This window comes from Branchiostoma floridae, chromosome 12 (assembly GCF_000003815.2).
Source record: "Branchiostoma floridae strain S238N-H82 chromosome 12, Bfl_VNyyK, whole genome shotgun sequence".
NCBI classification, from domain to species: domain Eukaryota; kingdom Metazoa; phylum Chordata; class Leptocardii; order Amphioxiformes; family Branchiostomatidae; genus Branchiostoma; species Branchiostoma floridae.
The window spans coordinates 12,023,820-12,041,548 of NC_049990.1; the positions used below are offsets into that span (position 1 = coordinate 12,023,820).

Below are 17,729 nucleotides of genomic sequence, written 5' to 3' on the forward strand. Positions count from 1 at the left end.
ATAATCCATCCCCGCAGCCATAAGCCAAACCTGGTCAAACCTGGCGCTCTCGCTCTTTAATATATAAGCCATCCCCGCAGGGGGGGGGGGGGGTACGTATCTATAGACGTTATAAGCTTTCCATCATAAAACACATTTAGCAGTGGAAAAGTATGTGTTCATAATGAACACTGTGTAATTTTTCAGACATTGGTGATTAACGACATATTTTCAGATCTAATCGCTCCAACCTTTCACCACTATAAAATGCAACAAAATACAGGTGAATACTTGAGCAATGCTTTGCTTTTTTGAAATTAGTTACCCTATTTCTAAGTAAAGTTACAGGCTATTTGGCCCGCTACTCAAAGTCAAACTCCAGCCCTGTTCCCGCCATCCGTTCACGGTACTTCTGGTCAAACCTGGCGCTCTCCTCGGCCGAGAAGTGGTTCTTCCAATCCCCGACCATACCTTGGGTGACAGAAAGTCGAAAAGACCCTTTGTGACATCTACCAGAAACAAACACTGGGCAACTAACTCAGTGTAGTCGTATATTCGATTGAATGGTTTTACAATACTTTTCGAATTATCTTTCATGATCCCTTCGCATTCTTTCACAGCGTTAGTAGTATGAAATAAGTTTAGACATTAGGTCAGACATTCAGGTAGTAAGATACGCCAAAAAGCAGTTACTCAAGCAACTCACCATGATTTGAGTAACTGCTTTTTCACGCAAGTTTTCATTATTCAGAAAAAACTTTTTTCATACATTCATTTTGACGGAAAACATGAGTAATGCAACGTTTCCGAGCAAGCAGAATTTTCCTCCCAAAACTTTGATCTTTTACCTTTCCTTACTACGTCCTTTCTCCATGTACCTGACTCTGCCAACGTCTTCCTCATTGACTCCAAGCTGCAGCTGTTCAGGATAAGGGCCAGATGTTCATCGGTCAGTTCTTTCTCCAGGAAGGCTGCTATGGTCTTCACTGACGAGTGAAAATTCTGAAAACAAGTACAAAATTAATGTACTGGTACTGGCGAAAGATAGTCCTGCAGATTTTGAAACTATTCTATATCATTCTTTTTTTCATTTCATTCTACTATAGATATGTTAGAATATCATACACATTAACCTTTTTCATATCTTCGTACTTGACAAAGAGAAAGTGGGGATCATCCTTCATTTGCCACCAGCCCAGCACGTGATCAAAGTAGTCACCAAAGGGCACTGAAATGAAACAGTTTTGACATGCATAACTACCTTACACGTTGCATGAAACAGAATCTGATGCTTGTATCAGCAAATCCCCTTCCAAGCTATTGCATAATTCATTCGCATTCAAAATGGCACCTGTCAATTAAGTATTGGTTTATGTCATCAATACTGTGACAGGTACCAGATTTATACCAGCATACAAATGGCGTTTGTAGGTATACAATTAATGAATATTTCACTCACAAACGCTACATGTAAATAATGAGATATGGTGCTTCCTAGCCGCGGGGAATTTATGAATGAAATAAAATATGATCTATTTTATGATAATGATTGTCTGGAAGTTTCTAACTGCACTGTAACATATATATTGGAGTAACATGGACTGATTTATGTCTTTATTCCGCTATACTAGTACTATGTAAGTCATTATGGAAGCAGCGTGACTTCAGACACCATGCATTATGCATGCTTTACATTTTTATTAGTTTTCTTTAACGATACTGTCTATGTATTTCCACACACTATGCAATCGCTCGATCAAAAACTCACTTTTTCCTGCCAAGAAGTCCTTATTGCGCACAGCCCAAGATTCTGGAGTCTTATGAATGGGACTTTTTTGGTGGAAGTAGTAGGATGACACACAGACATCCTTGGGGTTACGCAGGATGACAATGGCTTTTACCTGTGATATCATCATTAGAAACAAAAGTTAACATTGTTTCAATGTGTGATTTTAAAGTATTAACCTCTTGGGGGGTCTTGTGTTTTATTTGCTTTAGTAAAAAGATATGGTAGGGTCACAATGTTGTAAGTGGAATACAAAATAAGGAAAGAATCCGATTTAACACAATTTCTAGACTGACTTACCTTGTTAACTGGGGCTGTCAATCCTGGAGGTGCCATTTGATGTTGGAGATGGGTTATCATTAGCCGAGGAGATGGAGTCTCTAGCAGCTGGATGTAGCTGGGTTGTTGCTTTTCCGGAGGCCAAAACTCAGGTCCTATTGGCAATGAGTTTTCCTCAATCTTTCCACCAAGAATCTTACGCACAACTTCAAACATCCAGTTTATACCTTGGAAAAAATAAGGCAGTTGGTGTTGTTTCTGTCAACATAATAAATGTTCAGACCAACTGTGCCTCAATTGCGTAATTAGAAACATAGTGCTTGCTGCAGCATCCGTAGAAGGGACAAACGCTCATAGCCAAGCATTTCAGTATCTCAACTAAAAACTAAGAAATGTTACATGAACCAAATTTGAATCTTCAAAGCCCGGAGATATTACTTTTAAAATCTATGTCATGTACTCAATGGGGCTAATTGACACCCCTTTGCAGCAGCACCTACCGCTTTTGGGATAGCTCACTATCACCACATCATCGTCACGTATCTCAAACGTCTTCATGGCATCCAGGCTTTCCTCTTGAACTATCGCTGTTGGGAACCTTATTCCCTGGTACTCCGCGTAGGGAGGTACTTTGGACAGGGAGTGTTGTTGAGATGACGCCATGCTGAATACAGTAACACCGAAAAGATAAACATTATTCTCATCGCCGAAACGGTTGTAGTCTGACTAAAAGATGTTCGAGCATGAAAATAATCACCAGAAAATATGCTATGTATAGATGTAGATGAGAGCATATTTTTGGAAACTGGTTAGCTTCTGTCACAAATTTAGGATCATATCATAAACTTGTCCCGAAAACTACGTACCCAGCCGGGTTGGACAAGTCTGACCAATTTAGCTATAGGCCACGCCTAGCCATTTATAACGGCCATGTCACAACCATTTCAAAATAGCTAGAACATGATTTATTCCCAAACAATCCCCGAATGAGCTTGATTACTAACGTTACGAAGTCATATACGTACTGTATTCAAATGGACATAATCAGCGATTTTCAAAAGTGGCGATCCACACGATATGATAATGACCGTGATAGCAACTAGGGGTCAAAGTTAGCTCCACTCCTGAAAATGTTTAGCACATACTAGTATTCGATGTTCAAGATCGCGTACACGTTTTATGGTTCTCCTCTGTTTATTGTTGCGTGCAGATTATTGTGAAGGTCGTGATCGAGGTGGTTGGCACATGGTCTGGAAGTATATTTGGTTGAGAATAAGTTAGGAGAGATTCGTCAAGGGGTCTGAAATGAGTCACAGGAAGGTTTGAGAGTTGTCGTTGAGTAGTTAAGAGTTCAAAATGACACAAGACGTTCCTTGGGAGACGGTCATAAGAAACCAACTGCATTTAGAGCCAATATGCCGTCAGAAAAAAATGCCCATATTGCATGAAAAGCGCCCAATGCCGCTCTCAAAAGATTGTTATAGTATGACTGACCTATTTTAAAGCCGCGGGCTTTGAATACTTGACAAGAAATGTGCTAATTATAGAATATAAACTCACCCAGCTTGTAGGTTACACCTACACACACACGCGTGACGTATGCAAAGGTCATACTTCCCGAAACTTGTTTATCCAGGTGTGACTTTGAACCCTGGGTCGCATAGCCAAGGCTCCAGCAAGCAATGTGTAAAAACAAATCTATCTATTTTTACGTACTAGCTAGGGAAACAAGCCCATGCATGGCCATTGACGCCCACCTACTTCACGTCAAGGTAATAGAAATGATATTGTACTCGGTGGCAGTCCTTTTATTTAAATTATAAGTCACTCACGGTGAATGACCGGGGTGATCCTTCCGGATTGTTATTTTTACCTCCGCCAAAAAGATTATGTTTTGGGTAGCGTTTGTATATATATGTACGTAGAAGACTAGCATAACTCGAGAACGCCTGGATGGATTGTATTGATACTTGGGTATAATGTGGGTAGGTCTTGATGAGACCTGGAAACGATTAGATTTTAGCCCCCCTAGCGGCCTGTTACGGTGATGCATCGGAACTTCTGGGTTTGTATTTCGAGTTCTAGACATGCTGCGGCAGTGAATTTTGAGTGGTAGACAGCCCTTGATGCTGGGAGTAAGTGTCCCCTGGCGACTTGTTTTGGAACTGCAGGTCAGGTTTAGTGTGAGAATTTGAAAGGAAATAACTCAAGAAAGGGTTGACGGATTGTCATGTTTTTTATATGTAGATAGCTTAAGTGATGCCTCCTATAATGTCATGATAAACATGCAAATTGAATCTAATTTGCATAATTAATTAGGAAATCGTCTAAACACACTCGATTCAATTATAGGACCATTGGAACATGTGACATTTGTAACTGAGAAAGAAAAGATTAATGATATATATTATGCAAAAAAGACCTAATTTGCATAATTTATGCGAAAATACTAAAATGTCATTTGGGTAAATGACTAATCTCCAAGCAGATCCTACAATGGAATAAGATGTAATGTACCAAACTGACCAATGAGTGTAGTCAGTCAGAAGGTGTCCATTTGCCATGTAGCGAAACACACTCCTAGGCCGCCTTCACTCCTCTGGCAGCTTTTGATACTATCTTATGCTACCGTAGGATCTGCTTGGAGATCAGTAAATGACGGGAACTTCTTACTTGTAGCATTTGGAAGTTATGTACAGGTAATCATCGTTTAACATAAAAATGCGATAAAGCCCTTCTTTCGTAACATAGGTTGTGTACGTCTGTTGTTTGGTGGAGGAGATAATCAAGTTATATATATATATTATCTGTATGTATATATGTGTGTGTGTGTAATTTATGTAAATGAGAACCTTATTTGCATGATTAATGACAAATACAATTAATACAACAGTATGGTCACTTATGCAATAGGAAGATTTAGGTATCTAATAGATGTACCAAGGTTTCAATCATACAACACATGAGACACGCAGTAGAATCCAAAAGGTATTAATGAGGACTTAGTTTCCTTCAATATTTAGTCTTCTTCAATATTTTCAATCAAAATCCGAATACGTTGAATACTTAAGTCCAAATTTGACAATGGTAATACTTAGCAAACAAACGATATATTTTCAGAACGCAGAGTTTGCCATTCTGCACTACCATGAAAAGCACTAAACCATCTTTTTGTTTTCAATCATTCTTTATTACTTTTTGCAAAACAAACAACAAAAAGAAAGCATGGCAGCTACAGATACGTTAAACAAAGCACATGTAAAACCACAAAATAAAAGCAAAAACCAGTAACAACAGTTAACGTTAGTCCTAAACCCCTTTGCCCATATTTATTCGACAATATCACTATACATTTGTTTAAGATATGGTGCTGACAGCACTAAACCATCTTAGTGCTTGAGCAATGTTTTGTTTTTTGTAGCAGTTATCCTATTTCTAAGTAACGTTACAGGCTATTTAGGCCGCTACTCAAACTCAAACTCCAGCCCTGTTCCCACCATTCGTTCACGGTACTTCTGGTCAAACCTGGCGCTCTCCTCGGCCGAGAAGTGGTTCTTCCAATCTCCGATCGTACCTTGGGTGACAGAAAGTCAATTCAAGATATTACGAGAACCCTTTGTGAAGTGTCTTTAACACTATGAACCTAACTAACCTAGACAGCCTAGTCATCTAACACAGTGTAGTCGTATACTTGATGAAATTATTTTACAATACTTTTTGAATTGTCTTTTATTACGCATTCTTTCAAAGTGTTAAATAGTATGAAGTAAGATAAGATCTCTAATATAAATTTTGATATTGAGAAAAGCATACATTATTTTGAAGGAAAACATATGCAGTGGAATGTTTCCAAGAAAGTAGAATTTTTTTTAGTTTACATACATACATACATACATACACATACAAATACAAGGATCATGTACCTTTCCTGACACTGATCTTTCCAGACTCTTCCAATGTCTTCCTCATTGACTCCAAGCTGCAGCTGTTCAGGATAAGGTTCAGATGTTCATCGGTCAGTTCTTTCTCCAGGAAGGCTGCTACGGTCTTCACTGACGAACGAAAATCCTGAAAGCAAGTACAAAATGTACTGGTACTGACAACATATACTATTTCATATCGTTCCTTTTCTCTTCGATTCTGCCATGAATACATTATGATACTTGAAGAAAAATTTGTCTGTGACGGTAGTCATGAACATTATGTTACAATTTTAAACTCTATATCCGTACACAAAAATAAAGCGCTGACCAACAAGCTTTCGATCAGTCATCTGATCCTTATCAAGTTGAAATGACCAAGAGTCTATGTCACATATCCGGAACGAAAGTGTGACGTCAGCAAAGGGTCAAAGGTGCTTGCAAGTGGGTATAGGCCCCGTCATGTCAACTTTAGAAGGATCAGAGGGCTGATCGAAAGCTTGTTGGTAAGCGCTTTTTTTTTGTACGGAGATAGAGATTGAAATTAACATAAAATTATGATATCCTGCACATTTACCTTTTTCATATCTTCGTACTTGACAAAAAGGAAGTGGGGGTCATTCCTCATTTGCCACCAGCCCAGCACGTGATCAAAGTAGTCACCACTGAAGGGCACTGCAATGAATTTTACATATATAAGATTATCTTACACATTACCGTTAACAACATCTGAACATTCACGTCAGTTGGAAAGCTATGGTTGAATTTACTAGCGCTTAAAATGACACCCGTCAACCATGCTACCCCCCATCGCTCAACATTTGGTTCATACCAGGTTTATACCAGAGTAAGAACGGTGGGTATGGTATATTTCATTAAATCTTTCATTCACATATCTTAACATTAGTTCTTTGGGGAGGTTATAGCTGTTTAAGTGGGTGTGCCGATCATTCTGCACACTATGCAAGATAGCTCTATATGTGTATTTCACCGCTCGAATAAAACTTACTTTTTCCATCCAAGAAGTCCTTACTGTGCTGCTCCCAAGATTCTGGGTTCTTTAGATATTTATGTTTCTGGCTGAAGTAGTAAAATGACACACAGACGTCCTTGGGGTTTCGCAGGACGACGATGGCTTTCACCTGCAAAACAGATGTCATTGTTAGAGAGAGAGAGAGAGAGAGAGTTTGTTTTTATATGTATTCAAGTAGTAACGCTCTTTATATAGATTTAGGTACAAGTGTGTTTTCTCTGTCATGTTTCAGATTTGTTAGGGTGACAACGTTAGTAAGTGAAATACAAACTAAATAAATACTATTTGAGGTAAAACGATATAGACTACACTAACTTTAGCATGAAAGTTCATCTATGTTCAACTTGGTAAAATACACTATAGAAAATGCTAACACTTTTCTTCCAGCACTGAATTAAACTAATTTAGAGTCTAAATTTTCGACCAATCTCCGTTGACCTTGTTCACAGAATGACCTTTCTATCTTTAGATCAGAACACTAACCTTGTTAACTGGAGCTGTCAATCCTGGAGGTGCCATTTGATGTTGGAGATGAGTATACATCAGCCGAGGGGATGGAGTCTCACGCAGCTGGATGTAGTTGGGTTGTTTCTCTGGAGGCCAAAGCTCAAGTCCTATTGGTGTTGACTTTTCCTTCTTTCCGCTAAGAATCTTATATACAACTTCGTACATCCAGTTGGTACCTTGAGGAAAATGCGTCAGTTTGGACGAAATTAAAACACAGGCTAAACAACTGGGCCTTACAGAGGCCAATACCACACTTTTGTTGTCAAGTTCTAAACAGTTGAGTGTCATTTAAGACCCCTTTAAAAAATGTGTTGATTCGAAACACATTTATCTTACTGCCCCATGTTACTTCTAAAACATTTAGGTTTTTTTTATTACAGATGGAACATGGATAAATTGGAAGGGTCCAAATAGTATGAGGGGGGTATTTCGGCAGAGTCATTTGTTGCATGAGTGGAAAATTTGGAAAATTCCATTAAGAGGTGTAATGTTGATATGGAACAGTTCATTTTTGTATGGAGAGGGAAATAAAAAAGAGTGAAATATGATGTACTTGCATGCAAATTTTTAGGTTGCCTTTCTTGTTATATCACAGTTGCCTTACATGTGCACGTAAGTAGCTTGGATATTATATAGAGGCTAATAACGTTACGTCAAATGACAGTCACTTTAAATATATAATCTATGCCCGCTGATGATTTTTTTAAAGTTTATATGTACCATTTAGAGGCAGCACTTACCGCTTTTAGGATGGCTCACTATCACCACATCATCGTCACGTATCTCAAAAGTCTTCATCGCTTCCAGGGTTTCCTTTTTAACATTACTTGCTGGGAATGATATTCCCTGGTACTCCATGTAGGGAGGCGGCTCCTGAAGAGGGTGTTCTTGCGACAACGCCATGCTGAATACAGTAACCCAAAAAAGACAAACATTACAATCATTGTAGCCTGACAGATCTATCAGATAGAACGTCATTGGCCTGGCAAATAAAGGTTTCATAAAAGGAGAACGCTGTGGAAGATAACATATTTTGTAAAGTCCTTATCACATATTCAGGGCTTTCGACAGGACCCCCCCCCCCCCTTCTCCCACTAGTTTGGTCAAAAAGAAAAGTATGGAAAGTACAATTTTATTCGTATGACCTCACATATACATATCATAGTTCCTGCTTTTTTTCTGCCAGTAGCCCCGCCTATGTAGTCTAAACTGTGATGATAGACTTGTTCTAAGGGTACTACTTGTTGGTCATTTAGACCAAATTCGGACTCAGAAGCGGATCATAATCAACGCTACACGATCTTCGTCCATTTTCTTACGGATAAGACATAAGGCCATACATTTGAAAAAATTTGTTGACGAACTTAGGTAACAAGCGAATAGAAAAGAAATGTTGGCAACATTAAAATCTGGTGATTTGGGGATACTAAAGCGAGACCCTGCTCACTAAATAACTCCTGTTTGTTATCCCTATGCAGTACCTATACATGCCATACTTGTTCACTGTCCCTTGTGTTACTACAATGTAGTACTTTTCGATTTCCCCCTATTGTCTGCTGATAACGTTCCCTTTTCCGCCATTCAAAAATACTACTCTGCTACTGAACCAACCTGATTTGGTCCTATCCTATTGCCCGAGACAGTTGTGCAAGCTTCCTTAGCTCACCTTTGCCTTGTCTTCTGATATTTTGTGCAACTTACGGCATATATTTCATCACTTTGCAGCTGCTTATATGTACGACTTTACAGTACGGTGGGAAGCTTTTTTGTTTGGAAACGGACCAAAATTGATAATCTCCAAGCAGATTCCTCCGGTGGCATTAAAACAGTAACATAAGCTGGGGAAGGAATTAGCCGGCAAGGGAGGATTATTGGCCACCGCGGAATCTAGAAATTATTTTTATTGACGAATGGTATAAGAAACAACTAAAACGTAAAGCTTTATTCATGTGTTATTGATAATTCTTTATATCGATATGTTGGCAGTTTACGTTGTGCTGCGGTCTATCCCAGCGACGTCGGGGGAAGCTCCCCGCTGTGAACTGGCGCGGCTCGCCGCGTTTGTCCCAGATACTGGCTCGGAAGGGTTGTAAAACGATAATCCTGGCCAAATTTAGCCAATTTGCACGTTGGAGGTAAGTGGATACTAGGAGGAGCAGAAACACGTTTCTGAAAAGATCGCTCCTCCCGCTGCCTTTGACCGGTGCGTTCTGCAGCAGATCTCCGCTGTGGCCAATAACTCCTCTGCCAGCTACGCTCTTTCCCATTTGCCACAGCAAGATCTGCTTGGAGATTACAAAATTGAGACACGCGTGGACGTCATCCATATAATCAAATCAACATTGCCTTACCGAGTTTCTTGTCAGGACGATCACGGTGAGACTGTCGTCTGGACTCTTCTTTCCCACTCCTTTTCTTGTGTCTGGAAGTAGAAATGAGGTGATGGATTGGGGCTATTTATTATCTTGATGCTCAGCAGTTATGCAAATTTGTAGTAATTAGAGAAATAAGTGGAACCGGTTTAAGCAATTGTCTGTCTTCTCATGTCATAGAATTTCTCACATGTTGGCGTGACCAGCAATTTTGTTACTTGTAGACATTTGTGACCATATTCAAACTGATGAAAGTAGTGAAACTAGGCTTTTTATGAAAGGCACAATGATCAAAAGTTATGACCTTCTAAAAACACCTGTGCTGCCGTAGAATATACAAAATGTAATGGTGAAATGTTTTATTGCAAATTCATGCCCATGGGGCTAATTGCAAGAGAACAAAATGTACCCTCGGAAAGGATTAGCCTGTGTTTACACAAGCTCTCACTGGCCGGGCTTAATTACCCCATCCCCGCGGCAATCGTAGGGCCGGCCGCTAGGGGCGCGATTTTAGTCAGGCTAAGAAAGGATATGCCTTTAGAAAATAGCCCCACAGCTTGTATCTATAAGCCCCAATTGCAAAAAGCCCGCCTCGAGGCTAAGGAGGCTATCGTTTCTGGTTACTATTATTTCTGGTTATTAGAACTATACCAAAAACATAACACAGACACGATACCATTGGGCTGCTTTCATGAACCGATGAATGATAACGAAAAGAAAACATGTGAGCAGCCTTTGAACTCTGACCTCGCGCGACGCACTCAGAAACCATCCATCAAGCAGGTCAACCACGCTAGCCACAAAGTATAGGCTGGCTATTAATCACCAGGTGTATTTTACCAGCCATTATGATTTATGAGTAATGATGCTGTTTAACGTGATCGAGGCACCTCCTCAAGCACGGGACCCCCGTTTTACGTCCCTCCCGGAAGACGATTTTGTGGAAACTTTCCGAAGTGAGGCTACACCAATCCGGTCGTCCCTGGTTGGTCCCCAATATATATATCCAAGAACTGGCCGGACCGTCGCGTTGCTTAAGTTCCGAGATCGAGGGATCGGGTGTACCAACGCGCCACGCGGCCGTAACGTTAACATAGTCGATCAACAAATCTTACTGTATTTTCAATGTTTCACCCGCAGACCCACCACTTGGTTTTCAATTTCTCATCATGCAACATGTATTACATTATATCATAGCCTGGTATCCAGCCGTAATAGAGACTCGGGAACTGTATTACGGCTGGGTACCAGGCTAATTATATCATATGTTCACTCACCCATTCCACCCTACCTGCCTCGTGACGTACTGACGAGTCATACTACAGCAAACTGGTCTAACCAGGTGTAACTTTGGACCCCGAGGCACATAGGCCTGTGATTAACGACGCGTGATCTGCAGTGATTAAAACCTGTTTGTACAAATCAAAAGCGAAGCGAAGCTCACATTGGTGAGACGGAACGTGCACTGAAAACTACGTTCCTCGAACATCGGCGTCCTAACTCTGTCAAATCGTCTGAGGTGCCGCAACGTATACATATAGAGTCTCCGGGACATTCCATTTCGTTGGACTAAATCAAAATCCTAGACTCAGAACAAGATTTCTTCGCGCGAGGAGTGAAGGAGGCAGTATACATGAGCCCGCCGGCCCACACTCAACAGAGACGGGGGGCGACATAGACTTTCTGATACTTATGACCCCCTCCTGTAAAAGTGGCGTGTTCCTGACATCACTGCTGGAGAAAGGGTAATTTTGTGAACAAGTTCGACGGAGCTTGACCGAAAATTTAGGGTAAGTCCCTATATTAATTCGGGTTGGAAAGAAAGTTTAGCAATTTCTATAATAAAAGCGAAGCGATTGGTTTTGTCCGTGGCTAGGGAAACAATCCCATGGTTATAAAGACATTGTACCTCCTACTTCACGAAGACAAAGCTCAAGATTGATTGGGGCCCCTTGGCGTGTGACCTTGGTACTGCAGCAAAACCCGTAGTTTTGGTATCATGATAATTTTTCTTGTACATGCTAAGCTCCTGATACTTGGTGGCAGATAGCTTTTGATGTAATGAAGAAGTTGCGTAGATTTGTGCTCCAGCAGATAGCTCAAGAACTGCAGTGGCTAAACTAAACAAAAGAAAGGCGGTATACTGGTAGATCAGGTGTACACAGTGACATTTAAATTATGCAAATTGGCACTTAGTTTGGATAACTAGGAAACCTGTTATCCCTGCTTTCCATCATTTACATAATAAATGTAAATTGTCATAATATCTAGGTGTACATGTTGGGCATTGTGTACCTGTGAAACGTACTTTATTGCAAGTATACGCTACGATGCAAGTAATTTGCATCATTTATGACAGAATGTTGACATAGACTTTTGCCAAACGACATCATCAATGAAATTTGATATGCTACTTACAGCCTAAGTACATAATCTACATAATCAAAGAGACAAAATGAAACAATAAAGCTACAATGTCTCTAAATATTTCATACAGGTATGAGGTCTTCGAGCTCTTGTTGATTCTGTAGACATGTACACTTTGCACCGTAGACGTGTGTTATGTTGTGCAATATGAATAACGTATACTAGTATTCAAATCAAAATCGTCGTTGGGGTTGTAAGTCAGACAAAAAGTACTAGACAGTGATTTTCTGTTTGCTTCCCAACCAGAATGCTTCGTATTGCAAGGCAAACGGTTTTCTTTAAAGGATACACAAAAGACGACAAAAGATTATGATTTACAAAATTGCTGGCTTCATTAAGAATATGAACATTTAAATCATGATACAACGTGCTAAATGAAAACACCCGACACAGTTATAATACATTAGGGCAAAGGTCATACGCAACTGGAGTAGTTTGGTAACTATCGAGGTACTAATATTTTAATCATAAAAGACATGAGATAAGCAGCAGAAAGTTCTTAATGATAACATTAACTGTGTAGTTTTCTTCAAAATTTCAGTCAAAATCCGAATATGTTAGATAAATCCCTGCAATAGTCGAAATGCGATTATGTTTTTTTATCAGACAATGGTGATACTGAGCAAACGACATATTTTCAGATCTCATAGTTCGTCATTTTGAATTACCATGAAACGCAATTAAAACATGCATTATGTAAATATTTGAGCAATGCTTTGCTTTATGGAAGTAGATATCCTAGTTCTAAGACTAAGTAAAGTTACAGGCTATTTTGGCCACTACGCTGATCAAAGTCCAACTCCAGCCCTGTTCCCGCCATCCGCTCACGGTACTTCTGGTCAAACCTGGCGCTCTCCTCGGCCGAGAAGTGGTTCTTCCAATCTCCGACCGTACCTTGGGTGACAGAAAGTAAAGTATAAAATATATTGTATTACGTAAACCTAACATGTGTATTGCCTGTTGTGACTTCGAGGCTTCAACCAGAAAAATCACTAGTCAACCAACGTTTGTTAATCGTATACTTGATGAAATAATTTATCAATTATTTACGAATTGTCTTCAAGTGCAAATTGTCTTTCTTACCGTTGTCGGTATAAAATAAATGATAGATCTTTAAGATAAGATAGTAATACTGATCAAATGCAATTATATTTTCATACCTTCATTTGAACGGGAATTAAATTCGATGTACCATTTTTGAAAAAATACGGAAACCAAAATCAACAAAACATACCATTCCTGACAATGTTCTTTCTTCGCGTATCAGACTCTGCTAATGTCTTCCTCATTGACTCCAAGCTGCAGCTGTTCAGGACACTGGCCAGATGTTCATCGGTCAGTTCTTTCTCCAGGAAGGCTGCTATAGTCTTCACTGACGAGCGAAAATCCTGAAAACAAGTACAAAATGCACCGGTACTGTAACCAAGGAAATGTAATACTATAGATATTGATGCCATTCCATGTCTTTTTTTTTCTCAGTCGATTCAAGATTTCATGCCCATATTCAATTCGAATGTACATTTATGAAGATTAGACATCCGGGTTAACAATGTTTATGATGAAAGACAATTACTTCTACAACTGGCAAATTTCAAATTTGTACTTAGTTGTCTTAACATATTAGAATACTAGTACCATACGTATCATTCACCTTTTTCATATCTTCGTACTTGACAAAGAGGAAGTGGGGGTCATCCTTCATTTGCCACCAGCCCAACACGTGATCAAAGTAGTCACCATAGAGCTCTGCAATAAAAGAGTTAACATTGCTCACTCTGATCTGTAAATCGTGATTTTGTTTCGTTTGTAACTACAATACGGTAACCTGGGCCATTACTATATTGTATTTCTTGATTATCCCGTTATACTATATTAGTCATGGAGCATGACTAATTTTTGTCTAATCAAACTGTGATTGCGCATGAATTTTAAATTTATCTCCAACAAAACTCACTGTTTCCATCCAAGAAGTCCTTAAAATACTGCTCCCAAGATCCTGGGGTCTTTAGATGGTCACTTTTCTGGCTGAAGTAGTAGAATGACACACAGATATCTTTTGGGTTTCGCAGGACGACAATGGCTTTAACCTGCAGAGAATGGTATCATGATCACCGTCAGGGGACAGCATTTAGGGACCATGTGGCCCTCGATACTACTTTTTAATGTAATATTTTCTTAAGCTTTTGTCACAGCAAAATGTTCTATTTTTACGTCTGCTTAATCTTATTTGGAGTTGAAAAGATTAGATAACAGGAGTACAATATTACAAACGAATGTTAGAGGTAAAAATGTCTGGACCTTGTTGACTGGAGCTGCCAATCCTGGAGGTGCCATTTTGGGTTGGAGATGAGTATACATCAGCCGAGGAGATGGAGTCTCACGCAGCTGGATGTAATCAGGTTCTCTCTCTCCTTGGATCCAAAACTCAAGTCCTGCTAATGTTGGTGTTGACTTTTCCTTCTTTCCACCAAGAATCTTATGCACCACTTCGAACATCCAGTTGGTACCTTGAAGAACATTCGTCATTTTGAATGAAGTTAAAACCATAGCTAACCACAGTTCTCAATTGGGGCTTTCTACAGTTAGCTTGGCCACTACCACACTTTTGTGAAGTTCTAAGCTGTCGTTGAATACCCTTTTCCAGGATGAATGTGTCGATTGTCTTACTGCCTCGTATCACTTCTAAAACTGACCAAACTCAATGGTTGCCGGCATTCAAATCTGTCCGCTAACGGTCATTGTGACTTCCTGTCAGACGGTGCACAGCTGACCCGTAACAGGAGACTGGGCGCCGCACGAGCCGTGCCGGACGGAGGGCAATGAACACCTACTCAGCAATCACAGTTTGATTAGGCAACAATTGGATGTTTAACTTAGTAACGTTTTTTCTCGCCGACTGGACGCAGATCCTCCGGTTGCATACACACTCCTAGGCCGGCTTCACTCCTCTGTCAGCTTTTGATACTATCTTATCCTACGGTAGGATCTGCTTGGTGATAACCTTCAACATCCTAATCCCGCAGCTACCCACCTGCTAAATGCCATCGCAATCCATCCAGTGGATCCTGAGGTATACCCCAAACATAATTCAGACCAAAAACAGTACCTCCATTTTTCATGGAGGTAATTACATGTAGATGTTACGTAAAATAACTTAAAATATTCAATTTAAGTGATAACTTTTTACGTTTATGTATGTACTCATTGAATCTAATGGACAACCAGTTTAGGGCAGCACCTACCGCTTTTAGGATGGCTCACTATCACCACATCATCGTCACGTATCTCAAACGTCTTCATCGCTTCCAGGCTTTCCTCTTTAACAATATTTGCTGGGAACAATATTCCCTGGTACTCCATGTAGGGAGGCGGCTCGGGAAGATGATGTTCTTGCAATAACGCCATGCTCAATACAGTAAGCTAAAAAAACACAAACATTACAATCATTATCTACAGCATTGTAGCCTGGGGCCATGGCGACGACCTCTTCGGATGTTATGATTAACAAATTGCAAATATCACCAGAGAGGAACGCTGTACATGAAGCTTCCGATCATTATTATGTACTAGTATTCCGGCCTTGCAGCAGGACCTTTACACCCGCCGAATCCCGTTACCACCAGTCGGACCAATTTGATTACGTCTTTGTTTATCCCGAATGCTGCTGAACCTACTCCCAACCATCCTTGCCTCAAGCCGACTCCTTCCCGACTTATTCCCAATCCATTGTCAACTCCCTTACGAATGGAAATGTAAATAAAAAAGAGGTCTTTATGGTAATCTTCAAAGATGCTAAAGGGTTCTTGGAGCTTCACAAGAGAATGTGCTAATTGTATAGTGTGCTTTGCCTACATAGTTTACCTTGTTTTGAAAATGTAGGCCATACAGTAAAAAAAAGAACCTGTTTATCTGGTGTGACGCTTACCCGTGTGCCTAGTGATTGATGACACGTCAAACTGCAGACAACAAAATATGTTTGTGAAAAATCAAAGCGATCTACAGTACTAAGTTTGTTTTCCTGTGTTTCATTTGAGGGTTGGATTCTATAGCTTCTATGTTTTAGCTTACCCTAGTCAGAAGCCAAACCAGTGCGCTTACTGTCTGTGAGCCGTGTTTATTCGGTGACATAAGCTTGACTCAAAGATACACAAAGTACTTCAACAGATTACAATAGGTTTACAGAATCGGTTTAGGAATACAGTGTGTTGATTACAGATATTCCGATATATATGCGATACAGAGATACAGAGAAGTGTTACATTACAGTCTATGCAATCTATACCTACAGAGAGAGTAGTTAACAAGTCCACGTACCTGAAGTCCCACTGGCACAGACTTATGACTCTCACAAAGTACAAGTTAACTTGGGTAAACAATTGGCAACTCTAACTAACCAATCAGGTAAGCACGGGTTCTCTCACGACCCAATCAGGGCTTACAAAACTAGCTAATTTGTGTAAGTCCCACCTCCCATATGGTGAGGGACCTTATTTCCGGAGTTGCGCAGAAGGTGCACCATGTCGTGCCTCAAACCGTTCAGGCACGGAATGGGACACAACCCGACTGTCCAGGTCTGTGCCCGGAAGCGCTATCGATCACTTTGATTGACGGGAGAGTGATAATTAATTATTCACACTCATGTTTCCAAATAAGGCTTGATCTTGCAAGATTTTAGTAGATTTTGTGTGGAGAGTTGGAAAAGTTTAAACAATATTTGTCCTTTTTGATTCCCACAATATATTTTTATCCATAAAATTGTGCATGGAAGACACAGAATGTAGCACGTCAATAGTGCATCCCATTTATACAATAACAAAATATACCATAAAACATGAAAACGTCCAGCTGCACCTTGATCAAGTCCCTCAGCCACTTAGTTCGCTGTGTCAGACCTCAGTGCACGATTCGGGACAAAGCCGTATTTTATCCAGAACCGTTTTTTTTTCAGTGTTGGTAAAAAAATGTGGTTTGAAATGTTTTGAGGTGATTGTTTTGCTTCCTAGTGGATACCTCGAACGCGCTCCTTTGTTGACAGAACCGCAAGTGGTGATTGTTTACGCCCAGGTTTCCATAGTTGGTTCGACCTCGTGTCGTGAGACTTGACTTCGTAATCTTTCAGAAGTTATAAGGTGATATAGAACAAACAAGCGACATATTTTCCGTTCCCAGAGTTTGCAATTTTGCGTCACTATGACATGCATATAACAATAAATGGTATATATTGATACTTCAGGAATACTACTAGTAGTTATCATATTTTTACGTTCACATTACAAGCAATTTCGGCCGCTACTCAAACCCAAACTCCAGCCCTGTTTCTTCCATCCGTTGATTTGAGTTTCACATGTACAGTACCTCTGGTCATTCTGCACTACCATGAAGCGCACCAAAATACATTTGAGTACTTGAGCAACGTTTTGCTTTTT

At 40.0% G+C, this 17,729-nt stretch overlaps 2 protein-coding genes across 5 annotated transcripts; both read right to left on the bottom strand.

Moving 5' to 3' along the window:
• Positions 1-169: 169 nt before the first annotated feature.
• LOC118427398 (sulfotransferase 6B1-like) lies at positions 170-9,966 on the bottom strand. 2 transcript variants are annotated; one of them, XM_035837177.1, is made up of 7 exons: positions 9,856-9,966; positions 8,245-8,408; positions 7,481-7,680; positions 6,974-7,106; positions 6,542-6,639; positions 5,968-6,112; positions 170-450 (listed from the first exon to the last, which is right to left on the bottom strand). In XM_035837177.1, exons 2-7 carry the CDS (start codon positions 8,405-8,407, stop codon positions 341-343), a joined length of 849 nt encoding a protein of 282 aa, XP_035693070.1. In that variant the 5' UTR covers position 8,408; positions 9,856-9,966; the 3' UTR covers positions 170-340. The 2 variants fall into 2 exon arrangements, with proteins under 2 accessions (XP_035693070.1, XP_035693069.1); XM_035837176.1 differs by lacking the exons at positions 5,968-6,112; positions 6,542-6,639; positions 6,974-7,106; ... (1 more) ...; positions 8,245-8,408; positions 9,856-9,966 and adding exons at positions 828-981; positions 1,113-1,207; positions 1,748-1,880; positions 2,066-2,271; positions 2,545-3,992.
• Positions 9,967-12,150: 2,184 nt separating this feature from the next.
• Positions 12,151-17,225, bottom strand: LOC118427395 (sulfotransferase 2B1-like). Of its 3 annotated transcripts, none has more exons than XM_035837169.1 (8): positions 16,618-17,225; positions 16,205-16,259; positions 15,546-15,723; positions 14,602-14,810; positions 14,258-14,390; positions 13,955-14,049; positions 13,538-13,691; positions 12,151-13,197 (listed from the first exon to the last, which is right to left on the bottom strand). In XM_035837169.1, the coding sequence occupies exons 3-8, from the start codon at positions 15,706-15,708 to the stop codon at positions 13,064-13,066; spliced, it is 888 nt and encodes a 295-aa protein (XP_035693062.1). In that variant the 5' UTR covers positions 15,709-15,723; positions 16,205-16,259; positions 16,618-17,225; the 3' UTR covers positions 12,151-13,063. The 3 variants fall into 3 exon arrangements, with proteins under 3 accessions (XP_035693062.1, XP_035693060.1, XP_035693061.1); XM_035837167.1 differs by having other exon boundaries at positions 16,229-16,259; positions 16,618-17,222; XM_035837168.1 differs by lacking the exon at positions 16,205-16,259 and having other exon boundaries at positions 16,618-17,224.
• Between the last annotated feature and the right edge of the window lie 504 nt (positions 17,226-17,729).